Genomic DNA, 10,000 nt, shown 5'->3' with positions numbered 1-10,000 from the left:
TTTTGAATGCGCCGCATGGAGAGGCTATTGTGCGGCTGCCGCTGCACAGAGTGTCGCATGTGCTGCATGCGTGCGTCATGTCTAGACACGCTGCAGTCCGGAAGCCCTTTGTGCGCTGCACCGGGGGATCCAGTTTCAATGCACTGGCCAGCCCCCCGAGCACAGGACGCCACAGCGAGCCAACAGGTAGAATCCGCTTGCACAGCCTTTTTTTCTTCAATATTCATTTGGCATCGCACCCGGAGTGCCTCTCTAGTCGCAGGTCACCGCTGAGACAGGGCGGTCTTTAATTTAGCAGAACAGGAGGCGATAATTTGCCACAAGGAGGAAAAAATGGAAGATCCAGACATTTTTTTGTTTCTCGCTCTCACTTGACATTGTTGCCAAGATTTAGTTTCTTCTTCTTCCTTCCTGCTTCTTTATTCCTTCTTAATGCAGTCCGTGCTGGTATAGTTCTTATTGCAGTCCGTGCTGGTATAGTTCTTATTGTGGTATAGTTCTTAATGCAGTCCGTGCTGGTATAGTTCTTATTGCAGTCCGTGCTGGTATAGTTCTTATTGCAGTCCGTGCTGGTATAGTTCTTATTGTGGTATAGTTCTTAATGCAGTCCGTGCTGGTATAGTTCTTATTGTGGTATAGTTCTTAATGCAGTCCGTGCTGGTATAGTTCTTATTGCAGTCCGTGCTGGTATAGTTCTTATTGTGGTATAGTTCTTAATGCAGTCCGTGCTGGTATAGTTCTTATTGTGGTATAGTTCTTAATGCAGTCCGTGCTGGTATAGTTCTTAATGCAGTCCGTGCTGGTATAGTTCTTAATGCAGTCCGTGCTGGTATAGTTCTTAATGCAGTCCGTGCTGGTATAGTTCTTATTGTGGTATAGTTCTTAATGCAGTCAGTGCTGGTATAGTTCTTAATGCAGTCCGTGCTGGTATAGTTCTTAATGCAGTCCGTGCTGGTATAGTTCTTATTGTGGTATAGTTCTTAATGCAGTCCGTGCTGGTATAGTTCTTATTGTGGTATAGTTCTTAATGCAGTCCGTGCTGGTATAGTTCTTATTGTGGTATAGTTCTTAATGCAGTCCGTGCTGGTATAGTTCTTAATGCAGTCCGTGCTGGTATAGTTCTTAATGCAGTCCGTGCTGGTATAGTTCTTAATGCAGTCCGTGCTGGTATAGTTCTTATTGTGGTATAGTTCTTAATGCAGTCAGTGCTGGTATAGTTCTTAATGCAGTCCGTGCTGGTATAGTTCTTAATGCAGTCCGTGCTGGTATAGTTCTTATTGTGGTATAGTTCTTAATGCAGTCCGTGCTGGTATAGTTCTTATTGTGGTATAGTTCTTAATGCAGTCCGTGCTGGTATAGTTCTTAATGCAGTCCGTGCTGGTATAGTTCTTATTGTGGTATAGTTCTTAATGCAGTCCGTGCTGGTATAGTTCTTAATGCAGTCCGTGCTGGTATAGTTCTTAATGCAGTCCGTGCTGGTATAGTTCTTAATGCAGTCCGTGCTGGTATAGTTCTTATTGTGGTATAGTTCTTAATGCAGTCCGTGCTGGTATAGTTCTTATTGTGGTATAGTTCTTAATGCAGTCCGTGCTGGTATAGTTCTTAATGCAGTCCGTGCTGGTATAGTTCTTAATGCAGTCCGTGCTGGTATAGTTCTTATTGTGGTATAGTTCTTAATGCAGTCCGTGCTGGCATAGTTCTTAATGCAGTCCGTGCTGGTATAGTTCTTAATGCAGTCCGTGCTGGTATAGTTCTTATTGCAGTCCGTGCTGGTATAGTTCTTAATGCAGTCCGTGCTGGTATAGTTCTTATTGCAGTCCGTGCTGGTATAGTTCTTAATGCAGTCCGTGCTGGTATAGTTCTTAATGCAGTCCGTGCTGGAATATTTTTTAATGCAGTCCGCCCTGGTATATTGCTTAGTCGTTAATTCATTGTGCACGCGTTGGAGTGGGGAGTTAGGGTGGGTATTGGGAGCAGCATTGTCGGGGGGGAGGAGGATTGGCGGAGCACACATTAATAGCAGTGCCCTGGGAGATGGCTATCAGGCGGACGAGCGGCGCATTAAAATAACCTGATTTGCCACGCCAAGACTCCGTCTGATCTACACAGGCAGATTAGACCACTAATACCCATGAACATGCACGGCCATGGACCAGGAGCTACACTCAGCACTAGCTGTAGTAGTGTGTCAGCACCAGAGGAAATTACACACACACACACACACACACACACTCACACACATGCTCACACACACACACACACACATGCTCACACACACACACACACACACTCACTCACACATATACGCATACAAACTGTACAGTTTAGCCTAGATGGCTTGACACGAATGGTGCATGCTTGCCATATATATATATATGTGTATATATATCTGAGAATCTGTGAAGCATGTATATGAATAAGCTCCCATCATAACCAGCTTACAAACTCATTGTCTCCTCACAGCTCTCTCTTTTCCACTCGATTTGTCACATCCTCCATTTCCTGAAATAATTATCTCAGGAGTTTAACCCCTTCTCCTCTCTCTCTCTCTCTCTCTCTATCTCCCCCACTCTCTCTCTCTCTCTCCCTCTCAGGTAAACTGGGCGTGTTTCTACAGGAGAACAACACCATAGACACGGGAGAGGTGGACGTGGGCCGCAGGGCAGTTCAGGACGTTCCTCCGGGAATATTCTGGCGTTCCCAGATCTTCATCGACCAGCCACAGTATCTCAAGTTCAACATCTCGGTGCAACGCGACGCCTTGGTCGGGGTCTACGGCCGCAAAGGCCTACCGCCCTCTCACACGCAGGTATGTGTTAAGGACCACCACAACCATGCTGACCGCCCCACAACACACGGCACGTTCCCTTCACATCCTCCCATCACCTGGGGGAATGCAGCAGCTCATGTCTTGGTGAAAATCCTCAGCATCCTCCCCTCCTCTGTCTTCTGTCACCCACACGGAACTAAAATTCTGCTCAGAATCCATCCATCCCTCTATCCTTTCCTCTATCCATCCATCCATCCATCCATCCATATGCAGGGCTTGAAAACAGTCCCAGACTCCAGCGGGACCCAGGCCTGTTCGGTCTCCCATCTTTCCCCCATAGTGGAAGTTCCCCCATCATTTCTAAAAGGCAGCAGGCAGGAAGTAAACATGTGTGGAGTGGTGGCTCCGCTGCGCTCCTGCACAATGGTGCTCAAGGGCAGAGGCGGAGAGCTCGGTCCAGCTCCAGATGAAAGAGGCGCTGCCTAATGGAGGTAATTGGCAACAGAGGTCCCCACAATGGGAGTCAATACCGCGCGCTGCACTCTGATTCCTTCTTTTAACGCCGCCGTCCGATGAATCGATACGGTGCCTTGCAGGGGCCAGGAAGCGCGTTGGAGCTGGGGAATTTTAACTGGTGTGAGAGAAAGGGGGACAGGCAAGGACAAGGGGCCACAGTGGCGTGACGTAGAAAGAAAGAGATAGAAAGAAAGAGACAAGAGTGTGAAAGGAAGAAAGAGAATGAAAAAAAGAAAGGAAATAAAGAAAGAAAGAAGGAACAAAAAGAGGAAAGAAAAAAGACCTTGCGAGCCGACACACTTGTGTCTCTTTTTCATCCAATCGTCAGAGGTCTGCATTCTCTTATTGATGCAGTGAAGAACACCTACTTAAAGAAGGGTCTTGTGATGCCAGATTATGGCCCTTGAGTTGTGAAAATGAGCTGGCAAGGGCCTTGAGACACACTGAAATGTTGCAAATAGTGGGAAGGCCCTCAGAGTGCATTAGTGCTAAACATCGCTGCTTAGGTTTCAAAAGCTTTCATGTAGGGCTTGTGTGCCATTTGTCAGGTGTCCTATTGCTGTCAGATCGCTGGCGTTGTTATTCGGCACTCTTCTCATGTAATTAAGCGAGTTGGTTTGATCCAGGGTGTCATATCCTCTCATATCCCCTGGAAACACTTCACTGTGTGGAATGTCTGTACAGCAAAAGGAACACATGTACAGCAAATGAATGGGCTCTGACTACCATAACTGTGTGGTTGATTTAGCTCCATATGACACTTTGCTCAATGCCCTCTTTGCATAAGCCATAATATCTGACAGCAGGAAGTTGTAAACAGTAAATTTGGATATGATATTTTAATGTTGTGTGTGTGTGTGTTTGACAGTATGACTTTGTGGAGCTGCTGGATGGCAGTCTGCTCATCACCAAGGAGAAGCGCAGTCTGCTGGAGATGGAGGGTGCACGACGGGCGCGCTCGGTGAATTTGCACGAGGCCGGATTCATCCGCTTCCTGGACTCGGGCACCTGGCACATGGCCTTCTACAACGACGGCAAGAACAACGAGCAGGTCTCCTACAACACCATCGTCATAGGTAAGTGTGTGCTTGTGTGTGTGTGTGTGTGTGTGTGTGTGTGTGTGTGTGTGTGTGTGTGTGTGTGTGTGTGTGTGTGTTAGTGATGTACACAGTCTCTGTGTACATCTGTCATACTCTTGTGATACTCTAGACATTATTACTCTGTCTGAGACCTCACACACACATACATACACACATGGTCACACATGTAATGAGAATATTGATGAGAGTATTCATATTGCAGTGCCTTCACTATTCTCATATACAGAATGCCCTTAAGCTTTCAAATGACAAATAAAGCACAAATAGAAATCACAGAGAGAGAGGGGGGGATCTAAATTGCCTACTGTACATGAAGCCCAAGGGAGCAGGCAGTGTAGAGTAGAGTTTATAAGTTTATATACCGTAAAGCAGGGGTTCTCAAAGTTTTGATTGATGAGTGCCAATTCAGGAACCCAACATTGAACTGAGGGCCGCCAAAGGGGCAGGTTGTGGGGGGGAGAAAAAAAAAACCTGGAAAATAAATCCCATTTGTAATCATTATAATGACCAGGTTGCATCTCTACCGTTTCTATTTATTGCATTAAACACATTTTAATTCACAACTGAGGCTAAACCTGGCAATACTTGTGAAAATCTTAAGAAAAATTGCAATGCACACACAATCTCTACCCTCAACAGACAAATGTGGGATATAACAGTCCTGTGTGGAGTCCATTTCAATTGCAAGCTTATTTAGAACAAACAGTCTCAGTGGGCCTTGCTTATTATCAGCATAGGCCTTATTCAGGGCCAATTCCAGCTACCAAAGCACCACAGGAAAACCTGACGGCCACTAAACACCACTAAACGGAGATTCATTCTTTTCAAAGCACACAGTACAGTTGTACAGTTTAACAGTTTTACAGATGTTATCAGATGTTATCGCGGGCCGCCAGAAATGTTTCCGCGGGCCGCCATTGGCCCCCGGGCCGCACTTTGAGAACCTATGCCGTAAAGCATCATCGATTTCCACTGTGCAGTGCAGTGCCGCTGAAAGGAGTTTGGTGTGTGAAAGTTCGGTGCATGTCTGTTTGTGCGATTTAGTGTGTGTGTCTGTGTGTATGTGCATGTGTTTGTTTGTGTGTGTGTGCGTGTTGAGCTGTATAAATAAAAAAAACAGCTCAATTCAGTCTCTCTTGTATTGTGTATAGTGTGGGTATGTGTGTGGGTGTGTGTAAACAGACATGTCTGTGGGTGTGCCCACAGGTTCATCAGAAAGCGTGAAAAGGCCAATTTATATTCTGCAAGTCTGTGTCTGCATCCCTGTGTGTATATGTGGGTGTGGGTTCGTATGTGGGTGTATGTATGTGTGAGTGCAAGCTTGTGTGTGTGTGAGTGTGTGTGAACGTGTGTGTGTGTGTGTGTGTGTGTTTGTGTGTGTGTGTGTGTGTGGCGTAGTCATGGGCCGGGGTGTGTGGATGATAATTGGCCATGATAATCCTGTGATTGGTTCATTAGGGGAAAGCAGGCAGCCACAGGTTTGCCATAATCAAGCATCTGCTCCAACTATAATTACAGCATGAGAAGAGAAAGACTAGAAGAAGTTAAACACAGAAAAATAAGATAGAGAGAAACAGCGAGAGAGAGAGATGGGGAGGTGACACAGCCGTTAATTTACAGAATCTGCCTCCTCAATTAGCAGTCTCTTTCTCTCCCTCCCTCTCCCTCCCTCTCTTTTGCTCTCCTCCTCTCCCTCCCTCTTTCTCTGCTTCTTTCCCCACTGTCCTCTTTCCCATCCACAGATTCCGTCACCGAATGCCCTCACAATTGCCATGGAAACGGAGACTGTCGATCTGGAACGTGCCATTGTTTCCCAGGTTTCCTTGGACCTGATTGCTCAAGAGGTACAATCCATCACTCTCTTTCTCTCTGTCTGTCTCTCTTTCTCACACACACACACAGACACACACACACACACACACACACACACACACAAACACACACACAAACATATTGATAAAAGAACACGTTGTGTTATCTTTGCTCTAGTTCTCACTAGTCCATTCTTGTCTCTGCTTCCAGCTGCCTGCCCCGTGCTGTGCAGTGGCAATGGTCAGTACTCTAGGGGGCGCTGTCTGTGCTACAGTGGCTGGAAGGGCACCGAGTGCGACGTGCCCAGCAACCAGTGCATTGACGTCCACTGTGGCGGCCACGGGATCTGCATCATGGGCACCTGCGCCTGCAACACGGGCTACAAGGGAGACAACTGCGAGGAGGGTGAGAGTGAGAGAAAGAGAGTGAGAGAGAGAGAGAGTATGTGTGAGAGAGAAAGAGAGTGAGAGAGAAAGAGAGGGTGAGAGAGAGAGTATGTGTGAGAGAGAGAGATTACATGTTTAAAAGCTCCTTTCCTTAAAGTGTTACAAAAACACATCACATTATTCAAGACAGTTCTTTCATCGGCATTTTGTATAAACAGTGCCACTCCCTCATCACTTTGCTGAAGTGAAATCCTTATTTAAACACCATTTTATCTCAAACATCACTCTATTGCCTTTAATTTAGCAGCATTCACATTCCAGTCTTATCCTTAATGCAACCAAAGACCTTAAGCAGATTTATCATAATAATCGTTTGCTCAAGGCTGAGACTTCTAAATAGCTTACTTTCCCAGAGCAACCCAAACACACTCCGAATGGGCGCAAGTTAATGATGTCATTGAATGGGAAAAGGTCAACGCAAGACTGTCACCACCAACACCGTTTAGTATAGCACTGTATGTCTTGGAAAGGGACTAGCCTGAGCCTCTGTGGGATCCTTTGGGAAATGATCTCCTTTAAGGCACTAAAGCACAGCAACTTCAGTGAGGTGGCATTTGGAAATGATTTGCAGAATCCTCCAAGACAGACGGAGAGAAAGGAAGGACAGAGAGAATGCAAGAGAGGAGTGGAGTGAAATGGCTTTGCTGTAGTGTCAGGGTCTGCGGCGTCTGAACCAGAGCTGGAGTATTAATGTCTGGAGGCTTATTGTGGGAGAGTTCGTGAGTTCACGGCTCCTTTGTTGTTGAGGGGTTTCTTTTTTTCCTTTCTTTGATTCCAGTCTGGGAGTCTGTCCCGTCTCTCAGCTATCTTTGACACATTCTTCCCAAAGTGGCTCACTCTCTCAGAGCCACGGCACAGTCTCCAAGGCTCACAGTTCGCTCCACAGAGAGTCGTACAGATTCCAGAACCCGAGCCCTCCAGCTCTGTTGGAGCATGGTGTGCCGAGCCAAGATGCAGCAATGCAATGCAGCACAGCACAACTCAGCACAGAGCAGCGCAGCACAGCACAGCACAACAAAGCACAACACAACACAGCACAGAGCAGCAAAGCACAACACAACACAATACAGCACAGAGCAGCACAGCACAACACAGCACATAGCAGCACAGCAGTGCGCGGGCCTGGGATGTCAGGAGGGGGCTGGAGGGGGATGTCAGGAGGGGGCTGGAGGGGGATGTCAGGAGGGGGCTGGAGGGGGATGTCAGGAGGGGGCTGGAGGGGGATGTCAGGAGGGGGCTGGGCTCTCAGCCTCCGCACCACCGCAACCCTCTTCCAGCCCTCTGCTTTGGGTTACTCTGTCAGAGTGCGGCGGGATCGCATGTCCCAAACCTGTCCGGCGACGAAAAAGCACCGAGGTCACACTGAGCTGCATCGATCGACCCCTTTTACCAAGACACCTTTTAACGCGCTGCGCCTCACCGGAGAGTGGCCCACCGCTCCCCAACCCACACGGCTTCATCTCGCATCATATCCTGTCTTCACACGGCGAAGGAGAGGAGTCGCTGTGACAGGGCGAGGGAGAGAGGCGAGGGGCAACGCGATCCTTCAAGCTCATCTTTCCCTCCCTCCCTCGCTCCCCTCGCTTCCTAATGAAGGAGGAGAAAGTCATGTCCTGCAGGCATCAAAGGCTCTTTTCTTTTCCCCTCGTTTACCGCCCCCCCATCATCATCCCTTCTTCTCTTTCCTGCTTGTCCCGGGCTTCTTTCCCTTTTGCCAGGCCTTGATTGCTCACCATCCCCGCAATAATCATTAAGTCAGGAGTTAATAGTTCAATATTCCAGAAACAATTGCTATTCTCTACTTCACAGAGCAAATAATTGCATTGATGTTCCTATTGATATGGCAGTTCCGCAGGGCCGACACTGTCTCCAGTGTTTGGCATTCTGGCCAGGCCATTTGGAAAGAAAAGGCCAGATTAGAATTGATTTTCCTCGCGTCGACTGATTAGCTTAAATTAGCTCGGCATGTATTGTAGCGTATACACACACTGCAGCCGAGCCGAGGAAACCAAGCGTCGTGTCACGTCAGTGCCAACAACCAGCCCCTGCACCGCTCCGCTCCACTCCGTCGGGGATGGACCGAAGAACGATCTAATCACTGCCAGCCAGAAGCATTGATTCGTTTCTGGCTTCATCTACGCACACACACACACACACACACACACACACACACATAAGCCTACACATATAGTCGCACAAACATAGACATGCATGCAAAGGATAATCAAATGCACATCTATATCCATCCAGCCCAATGTAATTAAGTGCGATGAGATTCCATTGTGGTGCCTGTGGGTGTGATCATGGGATCCATGTCTCCGAGTGAATACATTGATTAATTTGCATCATTTCTAAAACAATCACCGGAGCGAGGAGGCTACATCACCCTCAGTCCTCCTGGGGATGACTTCCTCCCGAGCACACAGGGGAAGATATGTGTAATTACACACTGGCCTGGACACACACACACACACACATACTGTACACACACACACACACTTTTCCAACATCAGTCAGCCACTGTTTGAATGCTCTGTTCCTGTCATTGAAAACCAGGGCAGCAACAGGCGTTCCCTGTTTTGCTGAGGCTCGTCCTGGAGGCTCAGTGTCTGCGGCTGCCTCCCAGCAACAATGCCCGGGCTGACAGGACTGGGTCAGCGCTGCCCGCACCGCACTGCACCGCACCGGAACAGCCCCGTGTAAAATATACCTGTCCGCTATCGAGCCCAGACAATGCAACAAAGAGCCAGCAGACAAAGACTACTGTGTTGGAACACAATGACAGACGGATCTGACTGACCTTCTGTCCTTCTGTCCTCTCTCACTCGCTCTTTCTCTTTCATTCTCCCTCTCTCCCCCCCCCCCCCCCCCGTCTCTCTCTCTCTCTCTCCTCTCTCTCTCTCTCTCTCTCTCTCTCTCTCTCTCTCTCTCTCTCTCCCCTCTCTCTCTGTCCTCTCTCTCCGCAGTGGACTGCCTGGACCCCACCTGCTCGGGACATGGCATGTGCATCCACGGCGAGTGCCACTGCAACCCAGGCTGGGGCGGCACCAGCTGCGAGATCCTCAAGACCATGTGGCCCGGACCAGTGCTCGGGCCACGGCACCTACCAGACTGAGAGCGCCACCTGTGCCTGCCATGCCAACTGGAGCGGGCCCGACTGCTCCATCGGTATGCCACCACCACCCACCACCAACATCCCCCTACACACACACACACACACACACACACACACACACACACACACACACACACACACACCTTCCACACCTCCTACCTATGCCACTTGGCTCCAGCTGTCTCTCAGGCATTGAGTAGGACTAGCAGTGGTCCAGGCATTGAGTAGGACTAGCAGTGGT

The 10,000-nt window shown here is 48.5% G+C and overlaps 1 protein-coding gene across 1 annotated transcript in view; it reads left to right on the top strand.

Annotated features, from left to right (window-relative positions):
- The window catches only part of tenm3 (teneurin transmembrane protein 3), a 222,978-nt gene that overhangs the window by 137,127 nt on the left and 75,851 nt on the right, over nucleotides 1-10,000 (top strand). Inside the window, 6 exon segments of the mRNA XM_042087438.1 lie at nucleotides 2,595-2,809; nucleotides 4,155-4,362; nucleotides 6,129-6,230; nucleotides 6,409-6,603; nucleotides 9,611-9,720; nucleotides 9,722-9,812. Of these exon segments, the coding sequence (XP_041943372.1) occupies nucleotides 2,595-2,809; nucleotides 4,155-4,362; nucleotides 6,129-6,230; nucleotides 6,409-6,603; nucleotides 9,611-9,720; nucleotides 9,722-9,812 (921 nt within the window).

This window comes from Alosa sapidissima, chromosome 1 (genome assembly GCF_018492685.1).
Source record: "Alosa sapidissima isolate fAloSap1 chromosome 1, fAloSap1.pri, whole genome shotgun sequence".
In the NCBI taxonomy this organism is placed as follows: Eukaryota; Metazoa; Chordata; class Actinopteri; order Clupeiformes; family Clupeidae; genus Alosa; species Alosa sapidissima.
The sequence above is the reverse complement of the archived record's forward strand: the minus strand, read 5'-3'. Positions and strand labels throughout refer to the sequence as shown.